General features: G+C 40.8%; 2 protein-coding genes across 3 annotated transcripts; both read right to left on the bottom strand.

Moving 5' to 3' along the window:
• Positions 1-468: 468 nt before the first annotated feature.
• Positions 469-9,200, bottom strand: LOC118268258 (uncharacterized). 2 transcript variants are annotated; one of them, XM_035582671.2, is made up of 10 exons: positions 8,954-9,200; positions 8,308-8,460; positions 7,137-7,233; positions 5,137-5,263; positions 4,483-4,576; positions 4,202-4,358; positions 3,413-3,802; positions 3,158-3,343; positions 2,464-2,543; positions 469-779 (listed from the first exon to the last, which is right to left on the bottom strand). In XM_035582671.2, exons 1-10 carry the CDS (start codon positions 9,071-9,073, stop codon positions 504-506), a joined length of 1,680 nt encoding a protein of 559 aa, XP_035438564.2. In that variant the 5' UTR covers positions 9,074-9,200; the 3' UTR covers positions 469-503. The 2 variants fall into 2 exon arrangements, with proteins under 2 accessions (XP_035438564.2, XP_035438565.2); XM_035582672.2 differs by having other exon boundaries at positions 8,943-9,082.
• Positions 9,201-13,324: 4,124 nt separating this feature from the next.
• On the bottom strand, positions 13,325-18,694 carry LOC118268259 (uncharacterized). Its single transcript, XM_035582674.2, has 11 exons — positions 18,488-18,694; positions 17,853-18,002; positions 17,109-17,205; positions 16,463-16,592; positions 15,809-15,899; positions 15,566-15,728; positions 14,944-15,435; positions 14,690-14,875; positions 14,379-14,612; positions 13,921-14,000; positions 13,325-13,630 (listed from the first exon to the last, which is right to left on the bottom strand). Exons 1-11 carry the CDS (start codon positions 18,605-18,607, stop codon positions 13,406-13,408), a joined length of 1,968 nt encoding a protein of 655 aa, XP_035438567.2. The 5' UTR covers positions 18,608-18,694; the 3' UTR covers positions 13,325-13,405.
• Positions 18,695-18,733: the final 39 nt, after the last annotated feature.

Raw genomic sequence — 18,733 nt, 5'->3', positions numbered from 1 at the left:
TTGATCGTAGCGTGTCGAAAAGTATACTATAAACTGCCCAGGAATATGAAGAACAATTGTACCAAGTTTCGTTGAAATCTGTCGAGTGGTTTTTGTTTCTATAAAGAACATACAGACAGACAGACAGACAGACAAAAAAATTTCTGATTGCATTTTTGGCGTCAGTAACGACCACTAATCACCCGCTGATAGTTATTTTGCAAATATATTTCATGTACAGAATTGGCCTCTCTACAGATTTATTATAAGTATAGATATAGATTAACAATGGCAATTATATTTTTTTGCCGCGCCGCTCCGGTGCCGTGACGCGGCTCTCCGCTATAGTGCCGCGCTAGTGCGGTTTCACCTTTACTCTCTACTCCAACATTTTCATTCTAGATTGAAAATTAGTGTACTTAAATATAGAAGTACTAATTATTCTTAATTCCTATCGCTTGTGTAAAGAAGAGTAAATAAATAAAAAAATATGTCAACATCTTTATTCCAAGAATTTGAAACAGTTACAAAACGAAACGAAATAATATAAAAATATATCGAAAAATTACAAACACAACGCTAAAACTGTCGCAAGTGACATGACCAGCCATATTACCTTGAGCTTCACGAGCAACGAATTTTTTGAACTCTTCATCGCTTGCATAGTTATTCAAATTATAATCCGCCAGAGATGGTATTAGTTTAACGACAGCTACTAATGGATTATGGCCTTCGACAGACGGTACATATTTAACTGTTGTTAATTCTTCTACAGTATCATTGACCAGCTCTCTTCGTACCTGGTGTAAGACAGTTTAATTCAATAAGAACTTGTTTCACAACATCTGACAAGAGGGACGGAGCTATACAACCATAGCTCCGTCCCTCTCGCACTGCTCAGTGATCGACCATTCTGACACAATTGTAATAGCAGACTAAGGCCCCTTTTTTTTTTTTTTTTTTTTGAGGTGGGAAAATCATCCAATGACTTCTCCCGCCTTGGGCGAGGCGAGAGGGAGTGTCAGACTCTTACTGACTAAAAACCACCCCGTTCCTTCTCCTGCTTTTCGAGCCGGAGCCCCGGTAAACCCGCTAGGTAGTCCGCAGCTCCGGATCAGGCATCAGCCCTACTGGGCCCCATCTGTGGTGGTCTGATGGCTCTTTGAGGCGCGCGCGGAACGCGACGCGCCGCACGCACGGGTCTGGTTCTGTTCGGGCGATGAGCTACCCTTGCTCGCCGTCCGCAGGCCCGCACTTACGGTGGCCGGAGATCGTCCCGCGATCCCCGACGCCCAGAGTGTCTCTCGCGACGGCTGGGGCGTGAGGAGGTTTGTTCCCTCACGCGCCCCGCCTCCTCCTTAGCTAGCACGACTGCTTCGCAGAAGGAGGAGACGGCATCCCAGTCCCTCTCGCTCCGCACCATGGCTTGAACCAGTGCCGGGCGCGAGAGGTCGCCGTCGCCGACCACATCCCTGAGGACTTGGCGGTGCTCAGCCCACGCAGGGCACACCGCCACTGTATGTTCTACAGTGTCCTCCGGGCGGTCCTCGCAGTGATGACACCCGGGCGTTTCCTCCCGCCCAATAAGGAACAGGAACCTACCGAAACTAGACTAAGGCCCCTGGATAGGCGTTATGTCCCAGATAAAGGAGGATGGAAATACTGGTCCCACCTTCCAATAGCTATGTGTGTTACATCATTGGATAGGTAATTTTGAGCTGAATAAAAGTTACTATGGCGCCAATTTCCAAATCTTAGTCCGTTCAGAGTTTATTCTTTATTAAACATTGTAGTATTATCATTAACCTACATAGCTATTGGAAGGTGGGACCAAATTTCATAGAAACTCTGGAAACTTTGAATTAAGGACGTATTTTGTATGAACTATCTGTCACATAAGTTTATCGGCTACTTCTTATATGAAGGTGATGAAACTGGCGCTAAGTATTGTTTAACCTTTATCAGCAGTTTTGGGTAAATTGAGATGCCATTCGATACTTCGAAACAAAAACAATTTACTGGTCGCAAAGAGAAATGTGTTACAAGATGGAAGTTAAAGGAAATTTGTTTTCTTTTTACATTTAATGGGTCGACGTTTGGCCGCTATCTCACCTGATGGTAAGTGATGATGCGGCCTACGGTGGAGGTGTTATCAATGCTTATAAGTGGGCCACTTATTGCGGTATACCTTGTACATTCACGTATGTCTCAGCACGTGGGCCACATTAAAGTACATATTTTAAATGGTTTTAAAAAGATAATTGTTATTAACTAGCTTCTACCAGTGGCTTCGCCCGCGTTCCTGTGGTATAATAAGTATCTATCACCCAAGTCAGCTCATAGTGAGCTGTTCAGCTGATACTACTGAACCACCCGTTCAGTGATTGACGGACAAACTAACACATTTATAATATTAGTGTAAAGTATGATAAAGGGCCGCAGGAAGGCGATGGATGCAGATTGCTTGGAACTGGCCAATCGTACCTTTCTTGATTTCTTTTTCTTTGGTTCTGCAATACGTTCTTTACGCTCAAATTCTTCATTTATTTCACGAGTCGATTTGCCTGTAAACAAGAAATAAATATATGACCGATTTGAAAATTATATTGCCTTCAAATTACTGAATAAGTTAATGTAGCTATTTCATCATCATCATCAACATATCAGCCATAAGACGTCCACTGCTGAACATTGGCTTCCTCCAATGAGTTCCAGATAGATGTAGCTATTTACTATACAACAAAAATAAAATAGACAGTTCAATAAAATACGAGAACATCAAATGATGACTTCAAAATCATTTCTGACTGTACGGTTAATATTGTCATATCTCATTCCATCGAGAGTCTTATGCGCCACCGTCGGCGCATATGTCAGTACATTTACCAAAATCAAACACGCGATGGGCGTTTATGTGTCACGGTCAAAATGTCCTCCGAAGTATTTCTATTCATCGTCTCCGATCCTAGCACTGCCGCCACAATTGTCACTTCTGTCTGTATTACCAAACTAAAAACGTTGACTAATAATTCATTCATTAAAACGCACTTTGGATGGTTCCGAATCAAAATACTAGGATCTTTAATTCCTTTAGGATCTACAGCTGTAACACGATCGGCTTAAGAATCAATTAAAACTCCATAAATTTTAAGATAGATCTTATGATTATCGTACACACCCCTGACACTATCATCTTCATAATCATCAACAGTACTTGGATCTTCGGACACATCAGTGGAACCAGTGGAACCTGAATCTTCTTTATCGTCTAATAAAACTTTAGAAGTTGTATTATCATTGGTTGTATTAACAAACCCATCAAATATCTTATTTGTCTTTCGTGTTTCTTCAATGGGTTCGATAACTGCAAATATACGATCTCAAGTAAATAATTTGTATAATATTCTATTACACTTGTAAATATTCAACTTACTTTCTGTTTCTGCATTGTAATTATCTGCATCTTCCATATCGTAAATGTCTGGTTCTCCGACCCAATCTAGTCCTTGTTCATATTTTGTTTGTCTGGGTTTAGTGAGTTGTGTTGACGTTTCTGTTTGCAATTGCAAAGTTGTGTTAGCTGTGTCCTGTATGAAGTTTTCTGCTTCTGTAGCTTGTGGTTCAAATTCAGCTGCACTATCGTCGACTTCTCTCCTTTGCTTTGGCTTTATTGTACTATTCAGTTTAGTTAAGTAAATCTCATCCATACTCCCTGAATAATTTAATGTCTCATTTTCTTCTATTTCTAATACAGTATTTAAAAGTAAAATATCTTCAAGCGTCGTTGATGACTTGGGTGATAAAACAACATTTTGTTTTTGGTCTGAAATTTTAACTTTTATTTCGATTTTACCGCACTAGACAATGTTGCCTACACTGATGAGACTAAATTGCCTAAACAAATAATAAGACGCAAGAATTTAATTTATCCAGTTTCATTCAAATGTCATTGCAATGTTGTTTCAATACACATATTTTTTACCCGACTGCATCAGAAGGTGGGTTATGTTTTTACCAGACTGCGCCAGAAGGAAGGTTATGTTTTTCGAGAGTATGTATGTATGTTTGTATAATTGTTTGGGACGCTCTGTAGCCTAAATGATTTGATTTTTCATTTTCATATTATAAAGAAACGCAGTCGGGTTTTTTAGTTTTTTAAATTAACTTTTTTCCAATACTGAATACAAAATAAAGTTTTTAAACTAGTAGGTATGATACTAACGGATATTACAAAGGAATGCTTCATTCGCCTCCCAACCATATGGGCACGAAGAAAGTGGTCCACCGGGAGTATAAATTGAGTGCCCCACTTGAGGCCCACGCGGTGCTACGTTGCAGACTAGACGCTCCACGCGCTGCCGACGACCTTTCCATTGCGCCTGATAAAAGTATACATGATAATAACTTGACTAAAGTTTTAAGATAGATATGATAAGAACTATTATTGGAAAAACTGAAATATTAATTTTGGTATTTAAATCTTTATAACGACAATACACTTACAAAAAATCGACTGCGACCACAGCCCACCATGTAACTTTTCGCATAAAAGAGTTGCGCAAAATCACCGTAGTAGTTTTTGCTGCCGTTCTTTGGACTAAAAACAGACGGGAAATATTACATTAGGCCTACTGTCAAACGACGTGTCATTTGACGAATGCATGCAACCTACAAATGATGATAAGCGGATTTAAATAAATATTGACGCAACGTTGCCGCTCTGTGGATACAGTTTGTTTTGTCATTAAGAATGCTTGAAGGCGCTTGGTATGAAATCATAACAGGAGCTGACCGGCCCTGATCGCATACATTTTCTTGCTCGCACAGCCGATCGGCTCCGACCGCATCCGGTTTCTGGTCGCTCCCAGCCGGTCTGTGTAAAATAGTTGGCGACTCCGCTGCGACCGACTCCAAGCGTATACAATCCCGATCGTGCAGACGATTGGCTCCGATTGCGTGCTTTCTCGCTCGCGCAACAGATCGGCTCCGAGCGCATCCGCTTCCAGCGGGTCTATCTGAAATAGTTTACGACTCCGCTGCGACCGACTCCAAGCGTTTACGACCCGGTGTGCGCCGATGTTCTCCGAACCGATCTGTGTGTGTAAGGAGCGTGATACTTATACCAAAATGAAATTATATTTGAATAATAAAACTCACGGTACGTAGTAGCTCACACTGAGGTTGTAATATATGCTTTGTATGTACCAAATGTCGACCAATTGCTCGACTTTGACTGGCCTATCTCCCATTATCGACGCCACACACTGACCGACAGTCACGGAATCTGTAAAATACACTACTAAGAGTACCTAAGGCTTTTTATACAGTTCTTATTACATATATAATAAAATTGTCAACACACAAAGAAAATGTGAAAAGTTTGTTTCGTTGGAGAGAAATTTCGTTAAATCTTTAAACGTACCTATAGTCCAGTCAATTTAGGAATTCACCTCGGAATTCGAGATACCCAGCTGTAATTTTGTATATACTTGTATATTGACCCCCTAAAACTTGTCTCAAAACCTACATATGGTAGGGTGTAAGCAACCCTTAAAATTCAGGGTCAAAGGGCCCAAAAATCGTTTTTTTTGCGGTTTTTTCGAAATATCTCATTTCCTATGGGTTTTTGGTAATTGTATTCAATAGCAATATTGTGGCATACAAAATTTTCTACAACTTTTGTCTAAACTTTTTTTTTATACGGTGAACCGTTTTCGAGATAGAGGGCGGAGAGCGCGCGGTCACTGCATCTCATCAAAAAAAATTTTTTTTCGTCTAACCTATCCGTGATGGTTGTCTATGGATAGGACATTAAAAAATACGTCATGGTTCCTAAAACCATTTTTCGTCAAAATCAATCGTTTGAAAGATAGACGCTTCCAAAGTGGAAAAATGAGGTCTATAGAATGTGTCCTGCCCTCTAACTTTTAAAATAAGTGAGTAAGAAAACAAAAAAAAATATATGCTGTAGATTTTAATGGAAACTTTCAACGAAAATTGGTTTGAATGAGATATCATAATTAGTTTTTAAGAATTGATTAAAAGAATTGAGAAAGTGGAAAATTAAGTGTGTTTTTTTTAAAATGTATCAATTCTTAAAAACTAATTATGATATCTCGTTCAAACCAATTTTCGTTGAAAGTTTCCATTAAAATCTACAGCATATATTTTTTAGTTTTCTTACTCACTTATTTTATAAGTTAGAGGGCAGGACACATTCTACAGACCTCATTTTTCCACTTTGGAAGCGTCTATCTTTCAAACGATTGATTTTGACGAAAAATGGTTTTAGGAACCATGACGTATTTTTTAATGTCCTATCCATAGACAACCATCATTGATAGGTTAGAAGAAAAAAATTTTTTGAATAGATGCAGTGACCGTGCGCTCTCCGCCCTCTATCTCGAAAACGGTTCACCGTATAAAAAAAAGTTTAGACAAAAATTGTAGAGAATTTTGTATTTCACAATATTGCTATTGAATACAATTACCAAAAACCCATAGGAAATGAGATATTTCGAAAAAACCGCAAAAAAACGATTTTTGGGCCCTTTGACCCTGAATTTTAAGGGTTGCTTACACCCTACCATATGTAGGTTTTGAGACAAGTTTTAGGGGTCAATATACAAGTATATACAAAATTACAGCTGGGTATCTCGCATTCCGAGATTCTTACCTAATTTTGCCTTATTTGACTGGACTACTACAAAGTTTGTCGTTTTCAAATAATAAGTAGCTGTTTGATCAGTGGTCCGTTTTCGACAAACATTAGCCACTGCAATAATATGCAACTGACTCTATATTGACCACAGGCTATTTTTAAGAATATAATAGGCATGTTTCCTACCAGTAAAATTCAATACTTTTTTCGAAACGTCAAAAAACGATATTTTCTATGAACTTTGTATGAAATACTCTATTATGACGTCATAAGTTTTTGACGTCAAATAGCAGACTTATTTCTAGAAATTTAGCTAGAAAAAATCGAAAATTAAGTAGTTCAACAAATTTATAAATGAAAGTGTGATTATTGTTGATTATTTTATTGTATTGAAAAGTTGTAATAATTTATTTTTGATCCAGTCATCATCCCTATTACATGAATATATGTACCTACACATAATCGGTGTTATGCTATGCTCAGTTTCATAACTTACATAGATCACGACAAGTGTCGTGTTCTTCGACGCGCTGCGGCGGGACACACTGGTTTGCCCAGAGCTGAGCTTCACGAGCCAATTCGTCAACCCAACGCTGTTAACCAATAAATTACTTAAACTATACACATATACAATGTGATAGGGGTGAGACTTCTAACCCGTTAGGGCTGAGTACTACATCTAATTTTATCAACAAAATAAATAATATGTCCCCATATTATCTATTTTGTTGAACCCCCTCCCCCTAAAAATTATGGCTATTTTAGTATTTTTCTTACTTTCTGTGATATCAAAGGTTATGTATGCGTCGAAGAAACAAAAACAAAACGACAAACGGTAGCTAATAATCTTGGCTAACTAATTCATTACTTTTTCATAGTTATGATATGTAAATAAATTATGCGATAGAAATTACGGTGTCCACAGAATGAGACCACAATGAAATTAGGCAAAGTAATATATGATAAAAAGTAACAAATGTATTTTTACGCAAATCTAGTATTAATCTAACCCTTTTGCAGTTAGAGGGAATATTTTTCCCACCAATAAAAACCAATAAAAATGGAACAAAATTTCTATTTGCAATTTTATTTTTCGACCTGAAACCAAATCTTTCTATCTCATCTAGATCCTTATAACCGTTAAAGGGTTAATCTAATTTATAAGTAGGTAATACAAAAATGACTTTAGAGTGCTTTTCCATCAAAGATGTGCTATGTTACGTTGCTGTGGATGCGTTTGGCTTCCACCAATCACATTGATTGGTACACATAACTTAGCACTGGTGAAACGAACTCAACTAAGCTATGTTTTATATGGAAAAATGCGTGCTATGAATGCATGCTACTGATGGCTTCCCTACTATCGATATATTGCATACTCGAGTTGCAGTGGAGTCTCATAGTTTCACAGCTTAGCTATTACATCTTTTTAGTATAGCTACATAGAACATGTCTGGTCGAAAAGCACCCTAAATCGGTTTTGTGTCTTCCCACAACACTGGGGCCTTAGTCTACTATTACAATTGTGTCAGAATGGTCGATCATTGATCAGTGCACTCCTTTGCTCTTGGAGCTATGTATAGCTCCGTCCCTCTTGCACTGCTCAATGATCGACCATTCTGACACAATTGTAATAGCAGACTAAGGGCCCTGGTTTATTCTCGTACCATTTTCAACATATTTGCAGCTGGAGGTATGCTGCGATGCATGCCGCATGCTACAGAATTCCTGAAACCGTTGATCCGTTCCAACACCGCTCTCTTCTCCTCTGACGTAAGCCCACTGTATATGTAGTCATCGCACCGTTCACTTGGGCTTTCCTGTGTATTAAAATTATTCGTTAAAACAGCTATAAAAATATGCCTGTTTGGAAACAAAGAACTGAAGGGAGTTCAGTAGTGTGAAACAGGGCTATGGAGAAGTAATAAATAGATGTTACCTATATTAAATTAATATTCAATCTTAATGTTAAAGAAAATGGATTTTTTTCTGGAGGGAAATTACATAGACAGTTGTTTGGTCCGAAATCAGTCTACCAGAAAATCCTACTAAAATTATAAATGCGAAAGTTTGTGTGTTTGTTACTCTTACATTTCAAAATAGCTGAAGGGATGGAGATGAAATTTGATACAGGGGTAGATTATGATCTGGAATGACACATAAACTACTTTTTCCCCACGGAAACGCGAAGGAAGCCGCTGGCAGAAGCTAGTTTACTGATGGAAATTTCCACCAACAACGTTTATAAGAAAAAATCTTTACAAAACATAGGTACCCGAAAAGAGGTATGCACTATGATTACCTATTACTTACTGGATACTGGCAGAAAGTATGTGTATTCTTGCGTCCACACATCTTGGCGCCGCAGTAGTTGACAGAGCTGGTGGCGGCGAGCGCGAGTACACAGGACAACACGACCACTACGCCACGCATTTTGTCACGTCATAAATACCTACAATAAATTTTCTAGATACTATTCTTTGGGTGTATAAATATATATGGGTCATTCTAAACAAAATCTTTGTATACTCTTCTTGACATTGTTATTGTGTCTCCTGATGACAAATGACGGTTTTAATTCCTTGTTTGTGGTGCTCGGAGGGAAAGATTTAAAAAGTTTGTTGGAGCCAGCCTTTCAAAACAAATACAAAATACATAAATGTTTATTTTCTATATTATATGTTGTACATAAGTATACAGTTGGTGGTACCCCTTTGAAGCATAAAGATTTTTTTCTACAATGGGCCGACGTTTGGCCGCTATCTCGCCTGATGGTAAGTAAAGATGCCTGTGCCAGGAGGCGCCGCTCCTTTATATTTCATTATTAGTGTAATTTTGCCTTCTAATTGCATTCTTGTTATCGAAACGTTGCTTGCTAGCTCCTCGTCGAAAAACAATTATAGCTTTCCGATTACCTATTCATCACACTATGATTCCATCAGCACCTTCCTACTAAATATAAAAAAAAATCCATACTTTTTTAGCTCCCATCACATTACTGCCTGCGGATTATTTCTGGAAGTATGAATCTAACTGGATTATCATCATACCAGCCACAAAGTGTCCTCTACTGAACATAGTCCTCCTCTAAAGACTTCCAGAGAGGCCATTCGGATGCAACCAGTAACCTTAGTATGAGTTTGCGTTACGTTTAATGAAATCAAAACGAGAGTGTTTTCGGCCGGTTAATTGGCCGGTTTGAATAAACCAACCAATCAGAGCGCTGAACGCGCTCTCATTTCGATTACTTTAAACGTAAAGCGAACTCATACTAAGGACTGAATACAGCAGATCCCTACTGCTCTCAACTGCGACGTTTATTAGATTGCCTTTCCATATGTGACCAGTGTGACCTGGGGCCTTAGTCTGCTATTACAATTGTGTCAGAATGGTCGATCATTGAGCAGTGCAAGAGGGACGGAGCTATACAACCTACATAGCTCCGTCCCTCTTGCACTAAGGCCCCAGATCTCTAGCACGTGCCGGGTACATAGCCTCCATTCGTCAGATGGGGCCCAGTAGGGCTGATGCCTAATGCGGAGCTGCGGATACCTAGCACGCTTACCGGGGCTCCCGCTTGACAAGCATGTGTAGGAACAGGTGGTTTTTAGTCAGTAAGAGTCCGACACTCCCCCTCGCCAAGTCATTGGATGATTATCCCCCCTTAAAAAAAGGCCTCCAGTCGTGCTACTACTGAGAAATTTTCGAAAAACCGAAAAATGCCCAGCAATACTTTGTCCGACCCGAGAATCGAACCCAAGACCCCTTGTCCGGCAGACGCATTAGCGATCACTCGACCAACGAGTAGGCTTGAGAAAGAAAGGGAATCAAACAGTTTACGAATTTCATTCAGTTTTTATAAGTATGTCGGAGGAAGGTATGGGCGATACATTGGGCGAGAGCCCTCTTCGTAACACATAGGTAGAGCTAAGTGTTGGCAGCAATATAACAATAAAATCTTCGTTAAGAAATTATTGTTTATTTTCGTAGATTGCACTGGTATACTTTAATTTCTTCTCCATAGGAATCTACAATTTGGAACGAGCTGTGCGAGTAGATACCATCACTTTCTTATTTTAGAGACTGAATTAAACAGAGTTTTTTTGAAGTCTCTTTCACATAACATTAACCCTATAGCCAACTGTGTCACTAATATGCGACAGATATTTCCATATCCCTGCCACTCATACCGTATTACTGCGACAGAGAAAATGCTCACTCTTACACGATCGCTCTTCCTTATTTAGTGTAGATATAATTATTTTGATTAGTAGCCCCGCGCTTGGTGCATGATAATTGATATTTAACTGAGCGGTTAAAGGGTTAGGTAAGGTTTGGGTTAGGTTTGGGTTAGGTTTGGGTTAGGTTTGGGTTAGGTTTGGGTTAGGTTTGGGTTAGGTTTGGGTTAGGTTTGGGTTAGGTTTGGGTTAGGTTTGGGTTAGGTTTGGGTTAGGTTTGGGTTAGGTTTGGGTTAGGTTTGGGTTAGGTTTGGGTTAGGTTTGGGTTAGGTTTGGGTTAGGTTTGGGTTAGGTTTGGGTTAGGTTTGGGTTAGGTTTGGGTTAGGTTTGGGTTAGGTTTGGGTTAGGTTTGGGTTAGGTTTGGGTTAGGTTTGGGTTAGGTTTGGGTTAGGTTTGGGTTAGGTTTGGGTTAGGTTTGGGTTAGGTTTGGGTTAGGTTTGGGTTAGGTTTGGGTTAGGTTTGGGTTAGGTTTGGGTTAGGTTTGGGTTAGGTTTGGGTTAGGTTTGGGTTAGGTTTGGGTTAGGTTTGGGTTAGGTTTGGGTTAGGTTTGGGTTAGGTTTGGGTTAGGTTTGGGTTAGGTTTGGGTTAGGTTTGGGTTAGGTTTGGGTTAGGTTTGGGTTAGGTTTGGGTTAGGTTTGGGTTAGGTTTGGGTTAGGTTTGGGTTAGGTTTGGGTTAGGTTTGGGTTAGGTTTGGGTTAGGTTTGGGTTAGGTTTGGGTTAGGTTTGGGTTAGGTTTGGGTTAGGTTTGGGTTAGGTTTGGGTTAGGTTTGGGTTAGGTTTGGGTTAGGTTTGGGTTAGGTTTGGGTTAGGTTTGGGTTAGGTTTGGGTTAGGTTTGGGTTAGGTTTGGGTTAGGTTTGGGTTAGGTTTGGGTTAGGTTTGGGTTAGGTTTGGGTTAGGTTTGGGTTAGGTTTGGGTTAGGTTTGGGTTAGGTTTGGGTTAGGTTTGGGTTAGGTTTGGGTTAGGCTTGGGTTAGGCTTGGGTTAGGTTTGGGTTAGGTTTGGGTTAGGTTTGGGTTAGGTTTGGGTTAGGTTTGGGTTAGGTTTGGGTTAGGTTTAGGCCGGACTCTTACCGGCTAAAACCCCTCGGTGTCTACTCAGCACGTGATCGTGGGGGCCGCGAGAGTCCAGATTCTTCCGCAGCCCCACATCACATGCCAGGTCCGTCCTGACCTCATCTCTTGCACGGGGTAGGTAAGTTTGGGCTACCCCGTGCATCGTCTCGGAGGCGCGCGCCGACACCCGCGCACGCCATCACCTCGGGTCTATGGAATAGGGGGCGGGGACTTCCCCAAGTCCCGCGCCCCTGGACCTATTCATGGGGGCTGGAAGAGGGCGTTGTCCGCCCTTCTCCTGCGCCCGGTGCGCCTACTGCGGGCGGGGAGGGGAGTCGAGATCTCCCTCTCCCGCTCCGCAGTTTCCTTCTGCGACATCACGTCCTCGCAGAAGGACACTACCGCGTCCCACGACTCCGCGCTGTCGACCATCTTGCGTACGACGGCCGGCAGCGACAGATCGCCGATCCCTTCAGGTTGGAGGACTTGGAGGCCACCTCCAAAATTTCCTCCTTGTCCTCCAGCGCCATTTGCGCTAGCTCAGCCACTGAGTGGTCTGCGTAGAGGACGTTGGAAGCCCCGTAGCCGGCCCTGGACCTTGCGGCACCGGTTGCGCGCTCCTTGGCGGCGACCTTCTCCTCCAGGTCCTTTTGCGCCTCCACCGGCTTGGCTTGCGCCAGAGACGTTGAGCCCTCAGTTGGCGTTGAGCTTCATCAAGTCCCACATCGTGGGAACTTGATTTCGCCTTCACCTTTTTTACCCTACCAATTACTGGTTCCGACGAATCGTCGGATTCTTGCCTCAGGTGCCCCTCTCGGGGCAGGACCACTCGTTAAAGGTTCCATCCCCACTATCATTAATTTCTTCGATCTCTAGTTGCGAAAAAAATATAAAATGGTTGAAATATTTACAAAATATTTTTATCATTTATTGTTTAAAATTTGCCGCCCCTGCCGCCCCCACTACGCTACGCCACTGCCTCCAGTCGTGAAACTTTGTGCTCCATCGGCAGTACGCTAGTGTCCACGCAAACACAGGTGCATTCCTCTATTCCCTCACCCTCTGAATCCAATAGGACAGCAGCAGACCAACATGACCGTAGAGAGGTCAGGCGAAGGACCAACGGCTATATATATTATGTGCCTTCCGAGACACATGGGGGTAAAACACCACTGAACTTCCTATCTCCGGGCTAATAGTAGTCATTTATCACTTTTTGGCCGGCGTGGGAATCAAACCCGCGACACATTACACAGTAGCCGGTCACCCAACAACTGCGCCAACCGAGCAGTCCAGATTTAAAATACAACAATACGCTAAGATAAACATATTATTCCATAAAGTAATCTTAGTAGACTTACAGGAGTCACAGGCACAAATAAAACGAACCAAAATAATAATATAAAAAAGTTTATTTGTAAGAAAAACGAAACAGAAGTAATAAGAAATATACATCTAAAATATACCTAAAACATTTACAAACACAAAGCTAAAACTATCACAAGAGACGGCACGGCGTGACTGGCTGCACTAGGGACACTGGAACTATATTCGTTTGACAAAGAAGGTATGAAATTGAAAATACTGAACAATGGACCACCATCTTTAGGGTCGTTGGTTGAAAGCGCTTCATTCTTATGCGTTGTTGTTTTCTCTTTATGATGGTCGTTCTCGCTACTATCGCGCAGATCTCTTCGTACCTGGTGCAGAACAGATCATTTAGTCAATAACTATGCATTTTCTATATAATTTTTCTCAGCCGAAACAAAAAATTATGATGATGGTATCATTCGAAATGAAATGTAGATATTTTTTGAAAATTAAGCAATCAAAAGTCGCTCTTAAATAATTGGGAGCAAAACCTCATTATTATTATATCTAAAGACCAGTAATGGAACAATAAAACAAAGCTTCGGAAGCGGTGACGGGCTTTTTAACAAAATAGGCTAAAAGCCAACAATTCTCCATATTAAAAAGTAAAGTTCCATACCTTTACTTGCTTCTCTTTCTTTTGTTCCAACTCATATTCACTATGTTCCAAAGCCTCTTGTAGCTGACGAACCGTTTCGGCTGTGAACAAGCAACAATTGTAGCTGATTTGAAAATTCTAAATAATGCCTTCGTTTTCTAAATTAAATATAGCAATATTCACAAAACACCAAAAGATCATCATTCATAAAAAAAACATTCCTTAACTAGGATTTATTTTATGAATAATGATCTATGGTTAAGTCATCATCATCATCAGCCCGTTCTCGTCCACTACTGGACATAGACCTCTCCAATGGCACGCCACTGAGCTCGATCTTCAGCTCTACGCATCCAACCACTACCAGCCACCTTGCGGATATCGTCACTCCACCTAGCAGAAGGACGCCCTACACTACGCTTGCCTAAACGCGGTCTCCACTCTAAAACAAGTGGTTAGGTATTCTTCTTCAAACTTACGGTCAATAGGATAATCATAAAAATAGTCCGTCAAATTGCTAGCATCTGGACGTTTTTCACTGTCATCGTCTTCAACGTCACCACTGCCGCTGCCACTACTCCCGCTACCAGTCTCGCTGTTACTCGTGTTTGAATTATCCAGCTTAATACTATTTAAAAATTCATTGAAATACGTTTTGGATGTTTCATCAAGATCCAAACTTGTTACATCATCCACTTTTTCAGGATCTACAACTATAACACGATCGATATTAGAATCATTCAAACTTCCATTAATTTTATGACACACACCCTACGAGCTTCGTACACACCCGTGAAACTATTTTCGTAATCATCAATGATAATTGGAGCTTCGGTCACGACGGTAGCATTTGGAGCTTGTGTAACATTTAACAAAACCTTAGAAGTTTCATCATGGCTGGTTGTTTCATTAATGTCATTGTTCGCATGAACATAAAAATCTTGTTTCTTAAGTAGTTCTTCAATGAGTTTCATATCTGCAAATATACGATCTCGAGTAAATAATTTGAATATTATTCAATTATTCTTTTAAAATTCAACTTACTTTCTGCATTTGCAACTAAACCAGCCAATTCGTCCAAGTTGTATATAGCTGGTCCTCCGATCCAACTTAGTTCGTTTCCTGTTCCATTGGTTTTTGTAACTTTTGCAGTTGTTTCTGTTTGCAATGGTACCGCTGTTTTTGCAGCATCCGTTAAAGTGTTTTTCACGAAACTTGAGTTTTGTGTTTTTATCACTTGAGGTACAATTGCAACTGTACTATCATTAACGTGGAACTTAATAACATCTAGAATATCAACAACTTCTCTCCTTTGCTTCGAATTGAAATATGCTTGTGTAGTAAACATATCCATTTGCCAATCATTGTATGTATTCGCCATTGTCGCTATAGCCAGTTTGGTTAAGTAAATCTCATCTATACTACCTAAATAGCTTAATGTCTCATTTTCTTCTATTTCTAATACAGTATTCAATAGTAATTGTTCTTCAAGCGTCGTAGATGAGTCGAACTGTTCAGTATCGTTATGTGTTCGTTCTGAAAGTGTGACTTATATTTAAGAAGCAAGATCGTCATCAGCAGTTTCGATTCATATCTTGTTTTCATTGTTTCCTATATTTAATACAAATATGTTATCTGTAAGTTATTGTACAGGTAAGATACTAACGGTAATCACAAAGGTTAGGCCATTTAGTTGATGGCGCTGAACGATGCGGGCAGGAAGCAGTCGGTGCGGCAGGGGCCCATAATGGGCGCGACGGCTGGGGCCCGAACGGTGCTATGTTGCAGACTAGACGCTCCACACTTCGAAGGCGACCTTGCCAAGGCGTCTGATAAAGAATTTTAATATATAGACTTCACTTCGAAAAGGTGACATATATAATGAAATTTCACAATAAAATGCACTTACCATAAATCGACTGCGACCACAGCCCACCATATAACTCTTCGCCCAAATTATCTGAGCATAATCACCGTAGTATTTGCCTCCGTTACTTGGGCTATAAAGAAACAGACAATGTGACATTACTGCTCTCCACAAATAACAAGTATGACATTTCACGGACATACTATCACTATATTCTAGGTGATCGCACTGAATAGTCATAGTTAACAGCGACGAAAGTGCGTGCAACAGAAGTACACATACGAATATACAATAGCTCGAAGAACAATAAATACCTAAATACATAGTAGAATAAAAGTCCTAGGTTTAGTTTATTATTGTAATTTATTATATTTCCATACATTTGGTCGTCTCAACTACGACTACATTTCGGTACGACTAGACTCGGTAAACCATACCAAAATCTCACCGAGAAAATACAGGATTCTTAAGTTGAACCAAAATAATTTGTGAGTAAGGTTACCGAAAGCCCAATTCCCCTTTCCCAATCCTCCTAATCCCCGATTCCCCATTAAATTTCTAACCCCCAAAAGGCCGGCAATGCACTTGTAACGCCTCTGGTATTTCAAGAGTCCATGGGCGGCAGCGATTGCTTACCATCAGGTGAAACGCCTGCTCACTTAACAGCGAGTGCCATAAAAAAATATAAAAACTCACGGCATATAAAAGGTGACGTTGCCTTTGTACTGCATGCTTTGTATATTCCAAATGTCGACCATAGACTCCACTCGAAGCCCTGGAGCTTCGCCCACTACCGACGCCACACATTGACCGACTGTCAGCGAATCTGATAAAAGAACACAATTGAAAAAATGAAAAAGCGTTTATTCACATTACTAATTAGGTTCTGCCAAACTCTAAAACAGTTTGTTGGCAGATGCAGCTCCCGTAATTTTATAGTTTCCAATAATTTTGTGCAAATACTTTTCCATAAACAAAACATCGTTATACTAACAACTTAAACACTAACTAACTGAGCATGCGTAACATAAATGTTTTTTATAGATCACACATATTACAATAATACCTAGGCTTTAATATACTTAACTAGAGCATATTTGGTTACTTGAGGCCACTAATATCTAGTAGGGCCTTCCTAAGACCAGTCAGATTGTATAGGCCCACAGACTAGCTCAGGACTATCCTGTGTCAGAACTCTTACCAAAGTGGCCAAAAATACTCGAAAAATGAGTATTGCTATTGAATGCGGATTAATAAGGGTACATCATAGTCTCATACAAAGAAGATAGAATATAAGACGTGATGTGATAATTTTGGTTAAATATTGTTTGGCACTACTTACACAGATTACGACATGCATCATGTTCTTCAATGGCCCGCGGCGGACGACACTGGTCTGCCCAGCGCTGGGCTTCACGAGCCAACTCCTCAACCCAACGCTAGCAAACAACAAAAGGACAAGTTGGTAGGTAATCATACGTAGTTACCTACCATAATTAAATACCTTTGTTAGAGAATGGAGAATTCTAGTAGTTTTTTTTTTTTTGACGAGGGAAAATCATCCATTGACTTCACTCGCCAGGGCAAGGCGAGAGGGAGTGTCAGACTCTTACTGACTAAAAACCACCCCGTGCCTATTCCTGCTTGTCGAGCCGGAGCCCCGGTAAACCCGCTAGGTAGTCCGCAGCTCCGGATTAGGCATCAGCCCTACTGGGCCCCATGTGTGGTAGTCTGATGGTTCTTTGAGGCGCGCGCGGAACGCGACGCGCCGCACACACGGGTCTGGTTCTGTGCCCTTAGTACGAGTTTGCTTTACGTTGAACAAAAACGAAACGAGAGTGTGTGCGGCGCTGTGATTGGTTCGTTTATCCGCACCCGCCAATCAAAGCACCGAACGCGATCTCGTTTTGTTTTCGTTCAGCATAGAGGAAACTTATACTAAGGGTACTGGTCGGGTGACGAGCTACCCTTGCTCGCGGTCCGCAGACCCGCAGATCTCGGCATTAAGTTATGGTACTTGCAATAAAAGACTTCACGTTACAGAGATATTTCTCTCAAAATAATCCACAAGGATTTATTACTGTACCAGTGTGAGCATGTTTCCAGCGGGAGGGAAGCCCCGCAACCCGCCGGCTGCCTCATTCCTCCGACTGTTGAGCCGGTCTAACAGCCTCGTCTTCTCATCAGGTCCGAGCTTGGCTTCGATATAACCCACGCAGTGTGGACCGGGACCGTCCTATGTTCACAGAATAATTCGTTACAAGACCATGTACCTAGTTAGATATCCACAAAAACATGAATATCTAGCTCAATAACATAGTTCTGGAAGGGCTTATCCGACAGCAGACGGAACAGGGCTGATCATAAACCAAGAATGTGGCACCATATTTAGCAAGTTAAACAATAGCAATTTCTCTATTTAAAACACTGAAATCCAACCGAATATGGTTAGGATTTAGAGCAGAACTAAATCTTCTTACTTTAGGAAAAGCCTGAAGAGTACATTCAATCAATTCTTCATTAACAAAAATCGAGAATCTGGTAGGTACTTGTATCTTTCCATGGTTTATGAAAAAGGATGTGATATTTCCTAAGATCAAAAAAAGCTTGATCGTTCGACCGGCTGGTGGGCAAACACTCTTCTTATGTAGAGGAGGATCATAGTCCAGTAGTAGAGTATTACGAGCTGTTGATGTTTTGTTGGTACAATATATTACTTACAGGGAACTGGCAGAAAGTATGTGCATTGGTGTTTCCACACATCTTGGCGCCGCAGTAGTTGACGGAGCTAGTAGCGCCGAGTGCGAGTACACAGGACAACACGACCACTACGCCGAGCATTTTATCACGGTAAACGTATAATTTCACACATTTTTCTTTTTGCTTGCTTTACTTTTTATGTCACCGGTACAATTTTGACATGTTGTAGTTTTCGTTCCTTGTTTGTGGTGAAGAGAAGGCTGATGG

Source organism: Spodoptera frugiperda, chromosome 29, assembly GCF_023101765.2.
Source record: "Spodoptera frugiperda isolate SF20-4 chromosome 29, AGI-APGP_CSIRO_Sfru_2.0, whole genome shotgun sequence".
Classification (NCBI taxonomy): Eukaryota; Metazoa; Arthropoda; class Insecta; order Lepidoptera; family Noctuidae; genus Spodoptera; species Spodoptera frugiperda.
This window is presented reverse-complemented; position numbering and strand designations above follow the sequence as displayed.